The 24,602-nt window shown below is 39.6% G+C and overlaps 1 protein-coding gene across 2 annotated transcripts in view; it reads left to right on the top strand.

Annotated features, from left to right (window-relative positions):
• The window catches only part of PRKACB (protein kinase cAMP-activated catalytic subunit beta), a gene marked incomplete at its 5' end in the record, with an annotated part of 83,815 nt that overhangs the window by 8,207 nt on the left and 51,006 nt on the right, over nt 1-24,602 (top strand). The window contains one exon of one of the 2 annotated variants that reach the window (XM_080915316.1): nt 23,020-23,206. The exons of the other annotated variant lie outside the window; for it this stretch is intronic. Within the exon in view, the coding sequence (XP_080771442.1) occupies nt 23,020-23,206 (187 nt within the window). Of the gene's footprint in view, nt 1-23,019; nt 23,207-24,602 lie in introns of those variants that run through there. 2 annotated transcript variants of the gene reach the window in all.

Raw genomic sequence — 24,602 nt, 5'->3', positions numbered from 1 at the left:
TGCTGCGGCCCTTCAGTACACCTCACGTGTACTGTCTTCATGTGCTGGTCCCAACCATGAGGTTACTTTGCGGCTACTTTATAACTAATTTTGCTGCTGTTATGAAGTATATTGCAAATATCTGCTAGGAAGGATATCTGATAAGCAACTCCCAAAGGGGTCCCCCAAAGCTTGAGAACTCTGCTTTAAATAACAGAAGCCATCAAAGGGAGAAGGAGGAATACACAAACCAATTTGTGGCATAGCCACTTTAGCAGTTGAGGGTCAATAAAAGCCACTAATGTACCAGAAGGGCTTTGAAAACCAGAGTAAAAAGTGCTGAGCAGGTTATGTACAAAACCATAGCAGGACTTCTGGCTAGGAAACTTTGTAAACAATAAAATTACTTAGTAGATAGATTTGACATTAAATGTAGCAGAAATTTTTTAAAAAAACCTAATAGGTACATATGGCTTCAACAGAAAATTAGGAGGCAGAGAACACACACAGTCAAGGGTTTATTGTAGTTTCAACAGTGTTATTCCACAAGGCTGGAAGATGACTTTTTAAATGGTTCTTTTCAGTTGATTACATGATGGAGTTACACTAATCCCAAGTTAAAAGTGGACCTCACATGGTTACATTATACAAACGGTGAGGGTTTTAAACCTGTGACAAATGACAGAAGGGAAAATCTACTCATTGCAGGAAAATCCTCATTTAAGACTCAGAGTGCTATAAGCACTTAAAACCCATGTACCTCTCCTGGACTTTCTTTGTCAGGACCATATGTTCCTAGGCTGGTCACTGTAGCTGAAGTACATTTATGGAGATGCTTAATTTCAGTACCATTGCAGGCAAATTTCTAGTTCATTAGTTCTTTTGCTTTTTTGTGATCATCAGCAATTCCTTGGTCAGTATTGACCTTTCTGCTGTTTCTCTGTCTTTTGTGGATACAATCCCCTGTACCAGCAGGGGAACAGGTCATCACCCTTACTTGCATCGGCAAAGAGGCCAAAAGAGGATCTTCTGCATAGTGCATGTACCATAAGAGTCCTTTTCCTTGCTTCAGAGGTGGGGAGGTGGGGCTAAGGGTGGGGAGGCAGCTGAGTCCTAAGTGACCTGGGTCTGTTAATGTTAACTCTGCGATCTAGGAAAGTGTCGCTCACTTGTTTATTGTCTATAAGTTACTTATTCATTGTATGGCCATAACATGTTAAGTCCTCTTCTCTTCACATGCTGGAGATTCCTACATAGTTAGCTTTCTGTACTCTATGACTTTAAAAAGCTCCTTGGCACTGTGGAGTTCATTAAAATCAGTTATCGAATCCTTTACCCCTTTATAACTAAAATTGCCATCTTGATAATGCACTAGAATCTAACTATCTGGGCTGTAGGTAGTATAATTATAATGGCAGACTTCCACTCTGATATCCAGTAACCACTGCAGAAGCTTTTAGACTGAAACCTGTGGCTTTCAGTCCGAGCCACAGTAGTCTGTAGCCTGTCTTCATTTTGGCAGAATAGTACAGGCAACATGATGAATCTTTTGCAGACTTGTAAAGCCCTGTCAGAGATCTCTCTGGTCATCAAGCCTCCACTTAAATCCTCTGGCTTCTGTAAGTGATCAAGCTTACAGATTTGTTCCAGAGAAGTAAGAACTCTGAAATTATGCAGATCACCGTGCTCTGTCATTGAAGCCTGCTCTGCATCCCCCTGCATCTTCATCATTATTAGCTGGCCCGTGTTATACTGGGTTATGTGTGCGCGCTCTTTCAGTGAGGTTGTCATTATTAAGTAATAGCTAGACATTGACTACTTGATACTTTGTTAAACTCCTCTGTGGATGTATGGTGATAAATATGACATCTGCGCCTAAGGTCCCAGAGGGATGGAATGTGTCATGGTGGGAAAGACATGGTACGCTGCAACCCAGTAATATGGCGGATGACATTTTCATCCACACAGGAAACAGAACTTGCTTAGTATTTTTACTCTAGAGAGTGCCAAGTTTGATGGTTTATGCCGTGGTGGAAACTAAAACCCATCATCACTGGGCCTCAGAACCCTTCTTTGCTATCCGTAAGCTCCTGCCCTGTACTTTACTTGAATACCTCATCTCATCAAGAACCTTGTCATATTAATGAACTGCTCCTTGATTGCTATCAGTTCTCTGAACACAGTGTTTTCTTTCCGATTGCCTTTAAAATGTTCTCTGCATCCACTCATTCTCACTGCATTTCATTCTCAACCAGTCAGGATGACATGGTGCCCTTTGGAAGTCTTTTTGTCATATCTGCTTGATAAAACCCAACTCTGAGAGACTCCACTCTCCTCCTCTTCTGTGCTTTCAGCCAGGAATTGAACAGTTGGAGAAAGTCATGCAGAAGGATGCTCGGAATTCACTGTCATCTTCAAGTGGGTTGTCAGCAAGACAGAATACATTTCTCTGAACAGCTCTCTCATTCTTTGTGACTTGTTTTATTCTTCTGTCTGGCTCCTGCATTATCTTCCTTTTCTAATAATAATCTAACCTCATATATCAAAATGAAAACACCAGATAAGAAGTCACGTATATCTCTTATCAGATTTCATCTTCATCTAGTTTGGAGAAATTTCATACTGACCTGTATAGAAATCCTGGTAATTTAATTAGTTCTAAATGTGTGTGTGTATGTGTGTGTGTGTGTGTGTGTGTGTGTGTGTGTGTGTGAGTGATTAGATTATTTTTGTTGTTATTGATACTGTGACTATCTGAGACAAAGAAGAAAGATTTGTTTTGGCTTATGGTGTCAGTATTTCTCAGATTATGGTCAGCAGGCTTTGCTCCTTTGACCTATGACAAGGCAGAACATTGTAAGGGCTAGCATTTATGTGACACAGCAAAACTTTATATAGTGGCAGCCAGGAAGCAGAAGGATATAGGAAAGTTCTAGATCTCAATGCTCCATCAACAGTGTTCCCCTAATGATACCTTTGCCCGATTGAGGAAGATATATTCTTTGTCTAGCATATACAAATTGTGTGTGTGTCTCTCTCTGTGTGTGTGTGTGTGTGTATATATATATATATATATATATATATAATGTATATATGTATATATACTAAATATATGTTTATACATATGAATATACAGTGTGAACATATACTACTTATATGTGTATTTCTCATATATGTGTAAGAGTCTATACATATAAGATAGAAAATGGGTGTCCTAGTTAACTTCAGCTATCAGCTTGACATAGCTAAAAGTCATCTGAGGGAATCTTAATTGGGGAATTGCCCATATACAATTGGCCTGCGACTTTATTTATATATGACTATCCTGATTGATGATTGATTGCTGTGTGAGGGTCCAGCCCACTGAAGGTGGCAGCATCCCTAAGCAGTTTGTTCTGTGGTACTGTGGCATATATATATACATATTAGCTGAGCAGAGCCAGAGAGCAAGCCAGTCAGCAGCAGTATTCCACCATAATTTTTGCCTCCAGCATTATGCTTTGAGTTCCTCTTCTTAATTCCATCAATGATGGCTTGTGGCCTGAAAATGGAAACTGTCTTAGTCAGGGTTTCTATTTCTGCACAAACATCATGACCAAGAAGCAAGTTGGGGAGGAAAGGGTTTATTCACCTTACACTTCCACATTGCTGTTCATCACCAAAGGAAGTCAGGACTGGAACTCAAGTATGTCAGGAAGCAGGAGCTGATGCAGAGGCCATGGAGGGATGTTACTTACTGGCTTCGCCTGTCTTGCTCAGCTTGCTTTCTCATAGAACCCAAGACTACCAGCCCAGGGATAGTACCATCCACAATAGGCCCTCCCCCCTTGATCACTAATTAAGAAAATCCTTACAGCTGGATTGCATGGAGGCATTTCCTCAAGGGAAGCTCCTTTCTGTGATAACTCCAGCTTCTGTCAGGTTGACACAAAATCAGCCAGTACATTTGACCCATTCTCAACTTAACACACAAACACATCACTGTTAAGCCTCAATCAACCCTTACTTTCTTATTCATCCCCAAGAACTAAATAACTTTAAGAGTCCCACAGTCTTTATAAATTCTTACATATTAAAATTTCAATCCCTTTAAAATATCCAATCTCTTTTAAAATTCAAAGTCTTTTTAGAATTCAATGTCCCTTAACTGTGGGCTCCACTAAAATACTTCCTTCAAGAGGGAAAAATATCAGGGCATAGTCACAATTAAAAGCAAAATCAAGCTCTCACCTTCCAGTCCAATGTCTGGGATAGTCTCACAATCTTCTGGGCTCCTCCAAGGGCATGGGTCACCTCTCCACCTCTGTCCTTTGTAGCACACGCCTTGTCTTCTAGGCTCCAGATGCTTGTACTCCGCTGCTGCTGCTGTTATTGGTGGTTATCTTATGGTATTAACATCTCCAAAACATTGCTGTCTTCTGCTGCAGCTAGGCTTCACCAATAGCCTCTCATAGGCTCTCTTCATGCTACCAAGCCTCAGCTCCTTTACATGACCCCTTCAGTCCTGCGCCATTAACTGAGGCTGCACCTTCACCACAGTGGCCTTCCATGGCCTCTCACAGTGCCAAGCCTCAGCTGCTCTTTCTGACCCCTGCATACCTTCAAAGCTAATACTTGGTGACTCTTACACATTACTGAGTCCAGCCATAGCACGAGGTACAACCTTGGCTATCTCTGGAACACAGCCTCTTTGCGCTCTCAGAAAACATTTCCCAGAAGATATCACCTCAATGATGTTGGTCTCTTCTTAATCACCACTAATTTCTTAGCTCCAGCTGACCAGCATCAATAGTCCGAAAAATGAAAAGGCCTGCTTTAGTAGTTCTGATATCTTGTTAATCACATCTGATCTTAAACCCCAGTTAACTAGAACCACAGAATCGCCACAATCAAAACAGCAATGGCCCTGAGAAGAGTCTTTAATCTTCCCTCTGAAACCTCACAAGACAGGCCTCCATCATTTGCACTGTTCTCAGCATTATCTTCTAAGCTCCTCCAACAGAACATCCCACAGAGCTCTTAATAACCAATGTCTCTTCTAGCTCAAAGTTCCTAAGTCCTTCCACAGTCTGCCCCAAAACATGGGGCAACCCAACTCCTGGTAACAATTTGTTTTAGTCAGGTTTTTTTTTTTTTTTTCTGCATGAAACATGACCAAGAAGCAAGCTGAAGAGGAAAGGGTTTATTCAGCTTACACTTCCACATTGCTGTTTATCACCAGAGGAAGTCAGGACTGGAACTCAAGCAGGTCAGGAAGCAGGAGCTGATGCAGAGGCCATGGAGGGATGTCACTTACTGGCTTGCTTCCCCTGGCTTGCTTAGCCTGCTTTCTTATAGAACCCAGGTCTACCAGCCCAGGGATGGCACCACCCACAATGGGCTGGGCCCTCCTACCTTGATCATTAATTGAAAAAATGCCTTACAGCTGGTTCTCATGGAGGTATTTTCTCAAGGGAGACTCCTTTCACTGTGATAACTCCAGCTTCTGTCAAGTTGACACAAAACCAGCCAGTACAGAAGCCTATAAACTTTTGCTTCCCAAGTTGCTTTTGGTCATGCTATTTATCACTGCAACAAAAAACAAAATTAGAACAATGGAAAGCCTGTTTAAAGTTCTTTTTATAGCTATGAGCTTTGAGGCAGATGATTTGTGGATCTTTGTCTTTTATAGTTACTGGTGTCCTCTAATATTTCCCTCTTCAGATCTTCCTGTTCAGTGCTGTGCACTTACTTGTCGGATTTAATTTTGTCCTTCTCTTAGTTTCTCTAGACATTGTATTTGTTCACAACTTACTATACTGTTATGTCAGACTAGTACTTTATGAATTCCAATCAGTACTAAGGCTGATTATTATCCTGCTCTTCATTACCCACTTCTTTAATCTTAGCTGTATTTTTAGTTAGAAATATAAGTAGAATTGCATTGCTTTTTATTATGGTTATTTATTGCCATTAATTGTTTGGATACTAAGGATAAAATTGGGTAATAACATACAGTGCTCACTAACATTTCCAGAAAGCCAGCTGTCTGCCAAGGTCACTGAGTGTCAGAAGATACTGACAGTGACTACACTGGAAGCTCTGGGATTCTGTGGACACAGATCATTGTTTTTTGTTGGCAGGGCTGTAACATAGGGAATCTTGAGTGTTAAACTTGGACTGTTTTGTATTTTGATACCCTTGTCATCCTCTTTTTTTTTTTTTTTGTCACAACATGATTTATGATTAACTTTCATCAAAAGTTGCTCAAATCATCTGTAATACTCATTTCTTTGATTGATAAAAAGCAAGATAGGCTTGGTACCCTCACAACTTAGTAGCTCTTAAAAGTAAGCTTAAACAGTTAATGCATATAAAAGTAGGATCGTATAAATTCTTGGTTTTGGAGTATTTTGGAATTAGGGCTTTGTGTATTTCTTTCTTTGTTTTTCATTTGAACATGCAGAAGTGTCTTCCATGCTCGTGTACTGGCAGGATTAACAGTAAAAATGGCCATCTTGCCAAAAAAAAAATCTATAGAGTCACTGCGATCCTCATCAAAGCTGCAACTCAATTCTTTATAGAGTAAAAAGAACAACTTGCAAATTCATTTGGAATAACCAAAAAACTCAGGATAACAAGAAATATTCTCAACAATAAGAGAAATTCTGGGGGAATCATGATCCTTGACCTCAAGCAGTATTACAGAGCAATCTTGGTTAAAATGCATGATATTGCTACAAAAACAGGCAGGAGATCAATGGCATAGAAAGGAAGACCCAGAAATGAACACAGACACTTGATCTTTGATGAAGGAGCTGAAACCATCCACTGGGGAAAGACAGCATTTTAAACAAATGGTGCTGGTTCCACTGGAGGTCAGCATGCAGAAGAATGCAAATAGATCCTTTCTTATCTCCTTGTATAATGCACAAGTCCAAGTGGATCCAAGACCTCCATATAAAACTAGTTACACTGAAACTAATAAAGCAGAAAATGAGGAAGAGCTTTGAACACATGGGCACAGGGGAAATTTTCCTGAACAGAACACCAATGACTTATGTTCTAAGATCAAGAATTAACAAATGGGACCTCATGAAACTGCAAAGCTTCTATAAGGCAAAGGATACTGTCATTAGGACAAAACAGCAACCAACAGAATGGGAAGAGATCTTTACAAATCCTACATCTGATAGAGGCCTAATATATAATATATACAAAGAACTCAAGAAGTTAGTGAACCAAATAACCCTGTTTAAAAAAAAAAAATGGGGACAGAGCTAAACAAAGAATTCTCAACTGAGGATTATCAAATGGCCAATAAGCACCTAAAGAAACGTTTAATATTCTTAGTCATCAGGGAAATACAAATCAAAACAACCCTGAGATTCCACCTCACACCAGTCAGAATGACTAAGATCAGAAACCCAGGTGACAGCAGATGCTGACAAAGATGTGGAGAAAGGAACACTCCTTCACTGTTGGTGGGGTTGTAAGCTGGTATAACCACTCGGGAAATCAGTCTGGTTGTTCCTCAGAAAATTGGACATAGTACTATTTGAGGACCCATCTATACCACTCCTGGGCATATACCCAAAAGAAGCTCCAACATCTAACAAGGACACATGTTCCACCGTGTTATAGCAGCCTTATTTATAATAGCCAGAAGCTGGAAATAACCTAGATGTCCTTCAACAGAGGAATGGATACAGAAATTGTGGCACATATACACAATGGAGTACTACTCAGCTATTATAAACAACGACTTCATGAAATTCCTAGGCAAATGGATGGAACTTGAAGCCATCATCCTGAGTGAGGTAACCCAGTCACAAAAGAACACACATGGTGGCACTCCCTGGTAAGTGGATATTAACCGCAAAGTTCAGAATACCCAAGAAACAGTTCACAGACCATATCAAGCTCAAGAAGAAGAAAGACCAAAATGCGACTGCATCAGTCCTTCTTAAAAGGGGGAACAATATACTCACAGGAGGAAACACAGGGACAAAGAGTGGAGCAGACTGGAGGAAAGGCCATCCAGAGACTATCCCGTTAGGGGATTCATCCCATATACAGTCACTAGTGTTGATGCCATGAAGTACTTGCTGGCAGGAGCCTGATATGAATGTCTTCTGAGAGGCTCTGCCAGAGCCTTACTGATACAGGTGAGGATGCTTTCAGCTAGCATTGGACTGATCATGAGGACCCAAATAGAGGAGCTAGAGAAAGGACTGAAGGAACTGAAGGGGTTTGTAACACCATAGGAAGAACAACTATCAACCAACCAGACACACCCAGAGCTCCCAGGGACTAAACTACCAACCAAAGAGTACACATGGTGGGGGGCAGGGGAGAGGACCAATGGCTCCAGGCACATATCTGGCAGAGGATGGCATTGTCTGGCATCAATAGGACGAGAGGCCCTTGGTCCTGTGATGGCTTGTTTCCCCAGTGTATGGGAATGTCAAGGTGGTAGTTGGGAATGGGTGGGTAGGAGTGGGAGCATCCTGATAAAAGCAGTGTGGGGGAAAATGGGATTGAGAGGGAGGAACAGGAATAGGGGATAACATTTGAAATATATAAAATATTCATTAAAAATGGGGGAAAAAAGATGCAGAAACCTAACTTGAAGCACTGAAACAGAAAGGGAGAGCCTGTGCTGGGAATCACCTGTGTCACTGCAAAGAGTAGAGTTGAGTGGACCACAGGGTCAAGGCCAGTTAGGTTATATAATAAAATCTGGTTAAAACAAATGAAAGAAAGAAAGAAAAAGAAAAACCAGAGAGAAAATATTTTTCAAGTAATTTGAGAGCAAAAGTAGTAAGATTGACTTTAGGCATAATAATATCTCGAATACTGTAATTATACCTCTGTCTTTCTTCGTCTCTGTCTCTGTGAACTCTGTCCTAGAATACTAATGTAACCTTTTCTGTTACTCTGAAGGTGGAGCTAAAGTAACTTGAACACTGTCTGCTACAGATGTGCTGCAGACAACATAGAAGCAGTCATAGTTTGGATTGTATCTGGAAGCTCACAGTAGAGAGTCCAGGGAGTGTTTTAGAGCTTTCTTCTACTGTCAGAGAAAAGGAAGACTGGGAGGCGAGCCCCCTTGTGCCTTCAAGCGTGCTCTATTCTTTACTTGTGTGTACCTTTCTAGGGCATTTTCTCCATGCTCCACCTCAGATAATGCTGCTGTCATTAAAACACAGCTTTGGACCTAACAGAGACACTGCAGGCACCAGCACCTCTGTCAGCCTCTGGGTATTTGCTCCAGTCATTTCTTCCTGATACTCACCTTGATTTCCTGCTATTCCTCTGCTGACTATAGTTAACTTCCATAATCATTCCTCACATAAAATTACTGAGGGAAGCAGACAAAAACCTTGATGTTTATTGAAACACACAAATGTAGGCTTAGATTTTTTTCAAAACCTTTTTATTTAGGGTTCTTAAATGCTTCAACTTTTCTTTTAACCCACCCACCAGAAGTAGGGAAAAAAAGAAGGCTTAATAGGAAAACGTTGTTGTGGACCTGTTTAAAAATAGTTCCTTCGGGCAGTTCCCCTCTTCATCTTCAGGATACCTGCAGTCCAGTTCAGTAGCAACCACCAGAAGAGATCTGGACTGGCGGCAGGATGCAGCAGAAACAACAAGGCCCCCTAATCACCAGTGGCCAGAACAGCACAAGAAGTTCTTTGGCGTGTTTCTCTGAAGTGAGACCAGCGAAGTGTTACTCAGCAGAGCGATGCAACAGCATCCTCTCACTGACTTTGGTGTTCTGTTTATGTTCTTTCTAAATTCATGTGCCCTCTCAAGTGTCTGTTTTCAGCAAAATATCACATGCCCTCTCACAAGATAGCTTCCAGAAAAATGTCACGTGACACAACGAGTTGTTAAAGATACCTGCAATTTCACTTCACACAAATATACGTGCACACATAAGACTCGGGAGGTGCTGCCTCTAGGTAGCTCGTATAGTTAGTCATCTTGTTGGGGATTGCTATTATGTATAAAACCTTATCATTGAGCCCATGTTCCTACCAACAGTGTATAAGATAGACTGGGTGCATGGTGGTAGTTTCAGACTCTCACACCACTGAGAATTCAGTAGTACTTCATAATAAACCCTTTGTAAGCTGAAAGTATTTTAATTAAGATTGTGTTGGGCACCATGATATCTTAGCAGTACAGCATAGAAGAGTGTCATGAGGTTGGTTAGGAGCTGCATGTTACTGTCACTGCCTGGCATCTCAAGAATCTCAATGCATATTGCCAGCCTGGGAAAAGATGAAAACTCAAAATTTAAAATAGCAGTTTTTACTGAGTGTGTTCCTTTTGTGGCCTTATAATTTAAACCTTTGTAAACCAAGGATCATTGTATTGGATTGCTGAAGTCATCTGTCTTTTTTTGGTGTCAGTATTGAAATTACCAGATGATACACACAAGATTGCATGGATCTGCAGCACGCTCCACATCTCCATCTCATGGCAGGAAACTATGCCTCACTGGGGAATCACCCAAAGATAGAAATTCCTCTCTTGCCCATTATTTCAGTGGCATGAGGCATCCAGCACACCCAGGTGGCACTCTCAAATGTGTGTCAAGGAATTTGTGGTAATGAGAGAAGCCATCTCTTCTAAGGTTTTAGCTTTATAAAACAGAATTTCAGGTCAGAAAACAGACTTTTCCAGTGAATAAAATATGGAGCTATATTCTAGTGACTCTAACATGCTTAAGTTTTTAACTTTGGATATTTGATATTAGACTGTTTCCTAAACTTTATAATTTTATAGTTATGGTCACCAGACAACTATGACACACTTGTTGTACAAATCCTCAAATAGCCACAGCTTGGAAGAAAATGTAGGAAGTGATAAAGCTCTTCCAGAAGTAACTCAGCATTAAATATTTATATTATTTTTACATCATAAAGAAAATGAATAATAATGTAAAAACTCAGTAATGTCTGAGTCACAGATGGATTCAGAAGTTAGGATCTGAATATAAATATGTTTGAGGAATTCTTAGTATTAAAAATTTTTAAAACTTTATATGTGTTCAAGAGTAATATAAAGTTAAATCAAATTCTGTGCTTCTGCCTCCACTGTTCATAGTATTTTTCTTATGTAATTGATTGTTTTTGTTTGGATATTTTTCCTTCTTATACAGACTTCTTATGTTTGTTTCTTTTGTGTGTGTAAGAATATTGGTGGTTTATTGATCTGTGGCTCATCTTTAGTAATCTGATAATGTGTTTTTAATTTAACTTTTATTTGAATGCTGTGACATGTAAATTATATTCATATGCATTCAGATTAGGCCGTGGGAATTATACGTTTTATTGGGAATTCTAAAGCATCTTCTTAGTTATAGCTAAAATTACCTCTTAACAGTATTAGGAACTTTTATAAAGGAGTTCACCTAGCTGTTACTCATAACTGGTACCAACCTTACCAAATAAAATGCATTAAATTGGGTAATATTTGTAGTAATTCTCCAGGGAATTGTCATTAAATTCAAATACAATATTGGAATAATACAAAGGATGTGTAGAATCATATATTTTTTAGTGCTGTATAAATACGCTCCTGGGAGCAGGAAAATGAATATTTATAACCTGATTTGTGGATGTGAAATAATATTTTGTATATTCCTAGCACCTCTTCATATAAGGGTCTAAATTTGTGTTTTTATCTGTTGTCCAAGTCTACAGAAATGACAAACGAATTTTGTAGTTTTGAGTTTCAATCTGCAGAGCCCCACTCTGCCACCTTCTGGTAGACTCCATTTTTTTTCCTGCTCTGCACTGAATGTCATCTAATCATTCCTATCATACTAGCAGGTTCTGTTTGGGGCTGGAGTTATACAGATAGCTGTCACATAAGCTGTGACCTCATTCTCACTGTGAGCCTCAAAGCCTCAGACCGACATCCTTTTCTTTGTTATAAGATGTGCTAAATGTTATGGGAAGAGAATGGATGGTGGTGTGTGGGGCCGTTCACCACATGGTAATATGTAGGGCTGTTTACCACACAACATGTGCTTATAACTTAGAAAGTAACATAGAAATGAAAATTGATAAAAAGTGCAAAATTCTAATACAGAAACTAATGTATGTGGGAATTTCTTGTTGGAACTTTAAAATAAAATAAAAATGAAATCAGAAAATCTTATTGCTTTTTATTCCTGATTTTGTGGCACTTTGATATGTTTTCACATTTCCAAAGTATTTCCAAGTTTGTAAAAATCATTTACGGAAAGAAACGTTGGGGACTTAGCTTTGTGATTGGAGTACATACCTGGCAGGCAGGTGGACTAAATAGAGGAAGGGAGAGAGAGAAAAACTTTTGAAAACACTGTTTATTTAAAATAGATAAATTGAAAATAGTGGAATGCAGTATCCTAAAGTAGTTGGAAATATATTTTCTATCCTGAGGGCTAATAAATGTCCTATAGGTGCAGAGCAGATAGTTCACTCTATCAAGTTTGAGGCTATGACATCAATGTCCAGAAGAAATACCAAAAAAGAAAAAGCAGCACATGGTAGCATATACTTATAATCTAGCCCTGGAGAGATGGTTAGATCATGAGACTTGATTGGCTAGCTAGTCATCCTAGCCTGCTTGGACAGTTCTAGACCACTGAAAGAAAGATCTTCTTGAGAATAGCACTTGAAATTATGTCTTACTGTCAAGAGGATGAAACAGCAGCCAGCAGATTGGGAAAGGATCTTTATCAATCTTACATCTGATAGAGGTCTAATATCCAATATATACAAAGAACTGAAGAAGTTAGACTCCAGAAAAATCAAATAATCCTATTAAAATATGGGGTACAAAGCTAAACAGAGAATTCTCAACTGAGGAATACCAAATGGCCGAGAAAACACCTAAAGAAATAAATGTTCAACATTCCTAGTCATCAGGGAAATGCAAATCAAAACAACTCTGAGACTCCACCTCAAACCAGTCAGAACGGTTAAGATCAAAAACTCAGATGACAGCAGATACTGGAAAGGATGTGGAGAAAAAGGAACACTCCTCCACTGTTGGTGGGATTATAAGCTGGCACTACAACCACTCTGGAAATGAGCCTAGAGTTTCCTTAGAAGATTGGACATAGTACTACCCGAGGACCCAGCTATTCCACTCCTGTGCATATAACCCAAAAGTAACTCCAGTATCTAACAAGAACACATGCTCCACCATTTTCATGGCAGCCTTATTTATAATGGCCAGAAGCTGTCCCTCAACAGAGGCATGGATACAGAAAGCATGGTACATTTACACAATAGAGTACTACTCAGCTATTAGAAACAATGAATTTAGGAAATTCTTAGTTAAATGGATGGAACTAGAAACTATCATCCTGAGTGAAGTAACCCAGTCACAAAAGAACACACATGGTATGTACTCACTGATAAGAGGATACTAATCCCCAAAAGCTCTGAATACTCGGGAAACAATTCGCAGACCTTATAAAGCTCAAATAGAAGGAAGACCAGAATGTGTGGATGCCTCAGTCTTTCTTAGAAGGGAGAACAAAACAGGGGAGGAAATTCAGGTTAAATAGAGGAGCAGGGATTGAAGAAAAGACCCTTCAGAGACTGCCTCACCTGGGGATCCATTCCATATACAGCCACTAAACCCAAGCACTATTGCTGATGCCAAGAAGTGCCTACTGGAAGGAGCCTGATATGGATGCCTCCTCAGAGGCTCTGCCAGAGTCATACAGATACAGCTGAGGATGCTTGCAGCTAACCATTAGACTGAACACAGGGACCCCAATAAAGGAGCTAGAGAAAGGACTGAAGGAGCTGAAAGAGTCTGCAACCCCATGGGAAGAACAACATCATCAACCAAACAAACCTTCCAGAATTCCCATGGACTAAAACACTAACCATTGAGCACACATGGAGAGACCCATGGCCCCAGGTGCATACGCAGCAGAGGATATCATTCTCTGGCATCAATGGGAGAAGAGGCCTTTGGTCCAGTGAAGGGGAATGCCAAGGTGCTGAGGTGGAGCCGGTAATTGGGAGAAGAAGCACCTTCAAGGAAACAAGTGGAGGAGGAGGGAAGAAAGGGGAGGGGATAACATTTGAAATGTAAATACAGAGAATATCCAATAAAATAATTTTTAAAAAAGAAATTATGTCTTGGAGAGCATATACACAGACGTGCACGCAAACGCATAGGCACACTCATACTCACACAAATTTGTACTTCTAGTCAAATATCTGAGTTCTAAAGCCTGCCCTTAGGCACATTGTCAGAAGCTCACTGGGTGCAAAGGGGCTGACTCTGGTGCCTTACTTCATCTTCCATGGTGCTACAGGAGGCTGGGGAGAGACATTTCCTTTTCACTGTTTTGGTTAGAGAACCTCCAACAGTGATGGAGATGGCTGCCTAGCCAAGGTCTGGCTATTGATTAGGAAAATGAATCAGAAGTTTGTCACCAACATGAAGGTCTTTAAAGTGTTTGAGGAAGATAATATCTGTGCCATAATCTGGAGTTTTATATTTTATATTTTATTTTTGTGCTCAAATCTCTCTCTGGATTTCTCTCACTCTATTGCATTTAGGTAATATCTTTTTTTATATTCTTTCTGTGAATTACTATGCTCAAATGATTTCAAGAAATGCCCACTCATCATTGCTCCGTTCTGGTGCTCATACTGGCTGACTGTTATCTAGACTTCATAGGAACACGCCTGAACGTACCTGTTTTCACACGTACTTACATATTTGACTCAGTTCCCTTTGAATTTAAGAATGACTTTGTTTCTTTGCTGACTGACAAGTAGAGGTTGCCCCTAGCTCTGAGAGGCCTTTGATGCTGGTTCTTGGGCCTGCAGGCTCTGGCCTGGATAAGTCTTCTTAGGTTTGAAATCTAATGACTTCTTTCCACATAATTGTTCTTCTACTTCCAATGGAAGAACAGCGTCCCAGTTTAAAGTCAGTGTGATCAGCTCAGGCCACCTGACTAACTTTCTGTTTCATGGTTACCGATAAGCCTCCTGAATTTTATCTGCAAAAGATTTTTGCCAAGCATAGTAACAAACTGACAGATTCAAGGGGAATTGATGAAGCTAGTGGAAGGGCAGACCATCCTACCTTCCTGAAGTGTGCTGCTTAATCCCAACTGGCTTTGAATCAAAGCAACAAATTGAATTTGCCAACCTGAGTTAGGAAGGCTCAAAAGTATCATGCTGTTGTTTTAAGATGGGAATGGGGGAAACAGCCACAAATGGAGGCCCATTAAAAGTCAGTGAAACTGCTTGGATTTTGGAGGCCATCAGAAGTCACATGAGTTTTTCCCTAGAAAGAGAGAATGTCCAGCAAGATTATAAGCTGTCTTCAGACGACTATACTTCAAGTATTGTTGTCTGTTATCTTAGGCATTAAGGAGATGCAAGGCTGAAATATACAAAGTGATCAAGAAAATTTGTTAGATGAAAACAGTTTTCTGAGAGTGAAATGCTAATCTCTTATTAATAACAGCATTTCTATGGCATAAGGGGTTGCCATAGAATTATTTGAAAGGAATATATTTTTGTAACATTTTCCAAAAAGAGTTTTTATTTTATGTATATGAATGTCTGCCTGTATGTATGGGCACTATGTCTGTGCATGATACCTACAGAAGCCAGAAGAGATCTTTAAAGTTACAGACATTTATGAGCTGCCCTTGGATGCTAGAAACAGACTTGAGTCCTTTGCAAGTACTTTTAAGCATCTGTCATCACTGAAGGTGTGTGTAACATAGTTACATAATTCTCTGACAAAAGCAGTATAGCTTGATTGCCTTATTTACAAAGGTGCATATATTGATTCTACACCGAAATCATATTGAAATTGAGCTACTTTTAAATTTTTACTTTCGAAATCAGTTATCAAATCACTAAAATAAGAAACTATGAGATTGGCTTCTCATGTCAGTTAATAAGATGAGGTAAGTTCACACCATCCTCTCTCCCCCCAGGATACATCTAGTAGTTTTGAAACATTGTAAAGAAGAAATGACAGCAGGCAGTTGGGATAGAAAAAGCAGAGCCTGGAAAAAGGCGGGCTTGGTGGTAAACTTCATAGTTTTATAATTCCCCTGCCCCATTCCAGTTTCTATTCTAGGCAACCTAGTCCTAGCACTGAGCAGTAGTTTCACCAAAAGGTGCCCCAGAAGAAAATATACCTAAAAGGAAATTTCCTACTGGGAAGAAACCATGAGGGAAATCAGGTACTTTTCTCCTGATCACATGTCAGGTGAGGTGCACTCTGAGACACTTGATGGAACTTCTGTCTCAGTGCACAGGTGTCTAAAACATGGAGAAATGGAGTAACTCAGGACTCCATGCAGTAGATAAGAGGACGTTTGTTATTGGCAACAGTGAAAGACAATGCTTGCAGACAGGGAGAGACCCATAGAACCTATGAGACAATGTCAAAAGTTGTGACGTATGCTGGGAACAATGTACCACTCAGCTTATGCATAAAAACAGTGCACCCAGATGTCTGTAATTGGACCCTCTGGAAACCATGAACCTGTGCATGTTCCTTTTTCATATATTTCTTGTGCTTGCATGTGTGTGTGTGAGTGTGTGCGTGTAAGAAATAAAGTGTAGCATATGGCTGGGGACTACTGTCTGCAAGAACAAACAGCTGAGCATGGATCCACATTTGCGCTATTACAATGTCTGGTTAAGATCTTCAGTATATGCCTAAAAGCCATGTGTTAAAGGCTTGTCACCAGTGTCATTATATTGGGAGGTGAATGGATCATGAGGACTCTGGCCGCATCAGTGAATTCATTTTATTTTTGTGTGTGTGTGTGTGTGTGTGTGTGTGTGTGTGTGTGTGAGAGAGAGAGAGAGAGAGAGAGAGAGAGAGAGAGAGAGAGAGAGAGAGATCACTGTGACTTCTGTGAACTCTATATCTGATTATTTTTAACATGTTTAGTGATAGCACATGAGCTGACAGTACTTTACCAAAAGGGAGCAGCAATAGGACATTTTTTGAAACTGAACTTAGATTCTTAAAGAACTCTAGGTCAACCATTAAGAACTGTTTCTAAAGATCACTGCAGTTATATTGAGAGGGTAATGAATACGATTATGTAAAATTTAAGTTAAAACAGGAAGAGGCCCAAAAGTAGTAGAAAAGTAGAAATAGTTATAAACAGCAAATATGAATCTATATGAAGAGTCACGTTTAAGAATGTCAGTACACCAATAACAGAACAGATATTATCATTAAATTAGGATGAGACTAGAATACAAAAGCAAAATCAAGATCCAACCATGTATTTACCTAGGAATCCCACCCTAGTCAGATGTCTAGAAAACGGGCAGAAGAACCTGCCTTGCAATCGCTGACATAAAGGATGCAGGCATGATCGTGTTAGTTTCAGAAGACACTGACCTCAGAGCTTGATATTGAGAATGATTAAGGAAAGGAGGTATTATATACTTAGTATCAGTCAGGTCTTTGAAAAGCAATTCTAAGCATGAGAAACACAAATCCACTATGACAATCAAGATTCCAGCAATTCTCTTTTAAAAGTCAGTTAACTGATCAGCAGTTTGAAAATCAACTGAGTATTGATCACCTTAATAATAATGCCAGTCAGCCTGGTTCAGTTGATGTGTGAACTGCTCTGTTCAATACCAGCAGAGTGTCATCCCAGTGTCATCCCACTACACCCCTGGGTGAAATGATCCAGGAGACATTCTAGGCCAGAAACCACAGTTCAACCAACTAAAGACAAAAGTGACACGATTATTTTCTCACTTTATACTGGATTTTTACAGAAAGTCAGTATTAGAAAGCCTCTAAATATTTGGAACTTAAAAAGCAAAACCCCAACAACAATGAGCATACCCGTTTCCCTGATTTTTTTAATTGGTTATTTTATTTATTTACATTTCAAATGTTCTTCTTCCTGGTCTCCCCTACATAACCACCCCCATTCCATCCCACCTCCCCTTTGCCTCTGAGAGGTTACTCTCCCACTTACCCACTCCAGTCTCACGTGTCTGGTATCCCCTTTGCTGGGGCAACAAGCTTCCACAGGACCAACTCTGTTACATATGCAGCTGGAGCCATGGACCATCTATATGTACTGTTTAGTTGGCGGTTTAGTTCCTGGGATCTCTAAGTGGTCTTGTTAGTTGATACTGTTGTTCTTCCAATGGGGTTGCAATCCCCTTCAGCTCCTGAGTCCTTCTCTGTCTCTTCCATTGTGCTCAGTCCAATGGTTGGTTAGCTATGAGTGTCTGCATCTGTCTTAGTCGGGTACTGGCAGAGCCTCCCAGAGGGTAACCCTACTGGGTTTCTGTTTGTAAGCAGTTCTTAGCATCAGCAAATAGTGTCGGGTTTGGAGTCTGCAGATGGAATGGATCTGTGGTGGGGTGGTCTCTGGATGGCCTTTTCCTTCAGACTCTGCTCCGTTTTTGTGTCCCTATGCTTCCTTTAGACAAGAACAATAATGGGTTAAATTTTTTGAGATGAGTGAATGGTCCCTTTTATGAACTGGGGGCCATGTCTATCTACTGGAGGTGGTCTCTTCAGGTTCTGTCTCCCTGCTTTTGGGTATTTCAGCAATGTCATCCCCAATGGATCCTGGGAGCCTCTGGAACTTTCTAGTGCTCCTCCTTCCCCACCCTCACAGCTACACATTTCTATTCATTCTCCTGGCCCTCTGGACTTCTCTCCAGTCTCTTCCCATACCTGAACCTTCCTCTGCCTTTTTTTCCATTCCCCCTTTTTTCTACCACTCAGGAAATTTCCTCCCTCTGTCCCCAGTGATTATTTTGTTCTTCCTTCTAAGTGGGTTTGAGGAATACTTTGGCCTTCCTTCTTGTTAAGCTTCATATGGTCTGTAAGTTGTATCTTATGTATTCTGAGCTTTTGGGCTAATATCCACTTATCAGTAAGTACATACCATGTGTACCCTCTTGGGTCTGGGTTACCTCACTCAGGATGCAATTTTCTTCAGCCTATTTACCTGCAAAATTCTTGAAGCTGTGGTTTTTAATAGTATGCCATTGTAAATGAACCACATTTTCTGTATTCATTCTTCTGTCAAGGGATGTCTGGGTTCTTTCCAGCTTCCGGCTATTATAAATAAGGTTGCTATGAACATAGTGGAGCATGTCTCCTTGTTATATGTTGGAGCTTCTTTTGGGTATATACCCAGTTATGGTATAACTGGGTCTTGAAGTAGAACTATTTCCAATTTTCTGAGAAACCACCAGATTGATTTCCAGTGTGGTTGTACCATCTTGCAATCCCACCAGCAATGGAGAAAAATTCCTCTATCCCCACATCCTCTCCAGCATCTACTGTTGCCTGAATTTTTGATCTTACTCATTCTGGCTGGTGGTGAGGTAGAATCTCAGGGTTGTTTTGATTTGCATTTCTTTGATGAGTAGGGATGTTGGATTCTTTTTCAGGTGCTTCTTAGCCATTTCAGATTCCTCAGTTAAGAGGTTCTTTTTCTTTTTTTCTTTTCTTTTTTCTTTTTCTTTCCTTTTCTTTTTTTTTTTGGGGGGGGGTGAGGTTAGCTTCTTGAGTTCTTTATATATTTTGGATATTAACCCTTTATCAGATATGGGGTTGGTAAAGTTTTTTTCCCTCCAATCTGTAGGTTGCCGATTTGTCCTATTGACTGTGTCTTTTGCCTTACAGAAATGTGTCAGTTTCATGAGGTCCCATTTATAAATTCTTGATCTTAGAGCCATTGGAATTCTATTTAGAAAATTTCCCCTAGTGCCAATGAGTTTGAGGTTCTTTCCCACTTTCTTTTCTGTTAGATTCAGTGTGTCTGGTTTTACGTTGAGGTCCTTGATCCACTTGCACCTGAGCTTTGTGCAAAGTGACAAATATGAATCTATTTTCATTTTTCTACATATAGATGGCTGGTTAGATCAGCACCATTTATAGAAGATGCTTTCTTTTTTTCTATTATATGTTTTTGGCTTCTTTGTTGAAGATCAAGTGACCACATGTGTGGACTTATTTCTGGGTCTTCAATTCTTTTCCATTGAGTAGGTGTGTCACTGAGTGTGGGCTTTAAAATCCTCATCCTAGTTGCCTAGAAGCCAGTCTTCTAGCAGCCTTCAGAAAAAGATGTAGAACTCTCAGCTCCTCTTGCACCATGCCTGCCTGGATGCTGCCATTACCCCCCACCTTGATGACAGTGGCTCCAAGGTGACTGACCATCTGAAGGAAAGCATACCATGGCAGAATCTCAGACCCTTGCCAGTAGGTCCAGAGTCCTGTCTCAAAATACAGTGTTTGAAATGACTAAAAATAAATCCTAGTCGGTACAGTACTTGTATAGAATGTGTGAGACCCCTGTTTGAATCCACAGATAGCATTGGGGTGGGTGGTGGGAATCACATAATACTGGTGCTGTCATTCATTTGTAGACTTTATGAGCCTTAATATCAACAATGCAGATCTCACATACGCCAAAGTACTTAGCAAACATATTGCTAATATTTGCTATTAAATATGCATAGGTGTGCAAACCTGTGTTCCGTGTGTATGTGTGTGTGTGTGTGTGTGTGTGTGTGTGTGTGTGTGTGTTGCTTCTCTTGGCAATTAGAGCAAGTTTACCTCCAAAAGCTGCTGTTGTTTCTTGCAATTCCAGTTTAGTTGTAGCTGCAGTTGTTTCTTTCAGGCAGTAGATGCCAGCAGAGTTCCTTTAAAATAAAAATCAAGTTCCCTTGACACCTCCATAGCAACAGCTTCCTGGTCACATTACTACAGACAGATATTTTTAAAATTAAATATTCTATGTTCTGCAAGGTCTTTTGAAGAAAGGGAACCAGTTTTATCACCAGCAGTAACAACAGAAGACTATCAAACATAGCATTTTCATAATCAGTTTATGAAGTTTTCTTTGTTGCTATAATAATTTTAAATCGTATGTGTTCTAGTTAAATGAATCTTAGTGCTCTTGTTTGAATGTGGGACTTTCTGTATTTAAGCAGCATCAAACATACGTCTAGTTAGATGTCTATTAAAAAGCATAATAGCTGAAATACTGTGTTTAGTTATGTTTGGCAAGGGACTATCATGGGAGTCTTCTCTGGGGAGGCCCATGCATCAGAAATGAATGCAGTTGCAGTTTAGGAAATCTACATTTGTACTTAATAAACAGTAAAGAATGAAAATAAACTTTGATTGTAGAAAATATGAAAAGTCCAATAATATCACTTCTGTTTTTAATTGTATAAATTACTTAGTGCTTACTTGTTTATTTACAGTTTTAGTCCTATTGGTAACAATAATGTTTTCTAGTATTTGGTGATTTTAGTTAGACCTTTGGAGTGCTAAAAGTAATACTTATATGCTTTATCGATCTTATAATAATATATAATAATGTGCACATATGTAATCACGTGCTGATAAACAGCCAGTGTTAGTCTGACATGATCAGGCCTGTGGAAGCAGAACAGCTGCTTCTCTGCCTTTCGTAGCGGGGCTCTGCAGACAGGCGACTGAGCTGAGCAGACAGTGAGCAGAATTGTATCAGGAAAGCCGGTCAAGGCAGCCGAGTGCTTTCGTTTGTTTTTACCTACCGGTCATTCTGTGCTCTGTACACATTTAGACCCTTCAGGCTCCTAATCTTTCTGTTTTGTGTAAGACACCACCAAGTGTTAATAAATCACTGGTTACATACATTTGACAGTTTTAAGAGAAAGCTACACATTTTAAGGTTGAAAGGTTGGCCATGTAGGTCCTGCTTCATGCCTGTCCACCCTGTTGTCTTCCTCCAAGCAGAGTCCCTGCAGGGCTTTACGTGGCAGAGCTTTCCGATCAGGGTTTCCCTGGCAGGCCTGCCTGTGAGCCTGCATGTGTGCTGCCCTAGTGTGACTACGGTCCTGCTCATTTATTTAACACTTTTGTTGTTATTTAGTGTGTCAAATAGTTAACAGGAAATATGGACTCAGATATATGTCAGAAAGACTTTTTAAAAGTCTTTCCCTTTCTTTTCCCTCTTTTCCTTTATTGAACTTCCCAAGAGAGGAAAACAAACAAACAAACAAAAAACCTATACATTTCTGACACACATGATGTCTAGAGGCGAACGCTCAAATTCCTTTCTATATGCCACCAGTACCTTTATCTTGCAAACTGGACCTGATATATTTTTATTGTATGTGATGTTTCTAGGAGATCACTAAGTTAGAAGACCAAAGAAGCAGCAGGCTTCTGTGTTAGGAGTTTAACACTCATCAGCCAAGTGGCAGGGATTCTTTACTTTCAATGAAAATTTCCCGGTATGGCTAATAGGCTATAAAATTATAACTTACATCATCTTATAACCATATAATTTCATAATTTAAATCTGATTTTTTTCTCATTCTTTCCAAATGTTAGAATGTTTTAAAATGTACTATTTATAGACAGGCACATATCTATAAATAAATTTAATAGGTGGTACTGGTATGTTGTTTCAATAATTTACATACACATTAACCTTGAGTCAGTGAGTTAGCAACTCTGAGTCCTTTGAAATTATGAAATTAATTCATATTGTTTTCTTAGTCATGACATGTTGTCCATTGCTGTCTTTCAAAACCAATTTTGATGAAAAGTTAACTGCTTATAAAGATTTATAAAGTCTGTATGTCAGCTGACTTTCTGTAAACTAATTCTAGCGTGTTAATATTTGGCCTCTGGTTATTTGCTTGAGGTTGTAATACATGTTTAACTAGTTTTCCACACTTTGAAAACTACTTTTTATCCTTCTGTATATGAACCTTTATGGTTACTGTGCTCATTCTTAGGCATACTAATATCAGACCACTCAAACCTAGAGCCTTTAGCAGATATTGCAAGTTTTAAAGTATGCATCTCTAGCTGAGATGAGGAGGTTTGCTAAGAAAGGCGCACTAATGTGCTGTTTTGTATTAACAGGAAACAGCAGCAGTAGTGGCTTGCAAACCCCGCAGACAGGAAGTTTAACACATGCATAGCTCTTAGCTTCTTGGTAGGAAGTTGAGCTCCTTCTGAAAACATTTGCAGTTAAAGTGTAAATGCACGCGAATGGCAGCTCACAAAGAACTGTCCTGTGGCCAGCACACTGGCACGCCCACCGCCCTCCAGAAACTGGAGGGGTTTGCTAGCCGACTGTTTCACAGACACTCCAAAGGCACTGCACAGGATCAGAGGGCAGCTTTGGAAGATGACGGCCTTCGGGTCTCTGAGCACACTGCCTCATGGGACAAATCAAGTAAGTGGTTTGGTTTTGTTTTTAAACTGATACACTGCAGTTAGCAGCTAAAGTAATTGAAGTTTTAAGATCAAATACAAAGAATCCAGTTTTGTCTGTTTTTTGATTTCCATAAGGACTTTGTTTTCAAGATGGTGAGAAAGTTCATATTAAATAAGTTGAGCTATGTCATTCTTTTTAAAAAAATTTTTACTACCTAAGTCAAATATCAATTACAAAATATCAGTGTTATTCTTACATAATTTGTATTATATGTCACTGTGGCTTTTTGTTCTAAAATACAAACAATGATCTGCCTTTCAATTTTTTTTATTTATAACTTACCTTATGTTTCAAAAGTAAAAGGAAACATAATGTACAGTTACATTGTGTCAGGTTTGTCATCTTATTTTAATGCATATGTAAAAGTCACTTAAAGTCTTATAGAAAAGACCATCTAATAAAAGCACATTTTTAATCTATGTAAAATTTTATATTTGTTACATGATAAACATCAGAATCTTTCTTGCTTATATTGTATATCATATATAAAATAGGTTGGACAAGCAGTGTAATGTATTACATATCTTTAGGACTGTTAAAATATTCAGACTTACTGTTTTGCTAAAATGATTTGGCATCTTCGATGGCAAGGGGATTAAAGGCCGAGTTCACATATAAACAGCATGGTACCCATTCCCCATGTTAGCTCGGACCCTTCCCAAGGAGCATGCGGTTGCACTGTGATTGAGAAGCAGCTGATGCCCTTGGCACTGGAACCTTTTCTACTGTGTTTATGTGACCATTAAACAGAACTAGGATTTGCCTCCATGTATTCATGGATTGTAATGCAGTTAAGTAAGAGAACTCATTGTTAAAATAAAAATATAAATGCGGATGGCTCTGGAGAAACTCGGGCTACTGTTTTGCTATGTCAGTTCAGACCTGCTTTTTAGCTCCTTGAAGCTACTTTAGGGAGATGTGAAAAAGGGCATATTTTTGTACAAAACTGTTTTCATTCAACATATTCTGTGTGTGTGTCTGTGTATGTATATGTGCATGGGTGCATGTGTGTCTGTATGTGTGTGTATGTATATGCTAGTGTCTGTGTATACACATATGTATGTATGTGTGCATTTGTGTCTCTGTGTATCTGTGTCTCTCTGCTTCTGTGTGTGTGCATCTTTATTTCTGTGTGTTTTCACACAAGATCTCACAATGCAGCTGCAAATTCATGGAAGCAGATCCTCCTGCCTCGATTCCTGAGTGCTATCATTCTCACTCGAGTTACTTCGAGTTATCTCCACTACACAGGACGTTAACACATGAAGAATCTCATGTCTGTCTCAGTGAACTGCTAAAAACTGGAATGACAGCTCAGTATTCAACTTGTTGTGTGACAAAGTCTCTATGGCCT

The sequence above is a fragment of the Micromys minutus genome (genome assembly GCF_963924665.1).
Source record: "Micromys minutus genome assembly, chromosome: 4".
NCBI lineage: Eukaryota > Metazoa > Chordata > Mammalia > Rodentia > Muridae > Micromys > Micromys minutus.
Note: the sequence above shows the minus strand (reverse complement) of the source record. Positions and strands in the feature narration are given on the sequence as shown.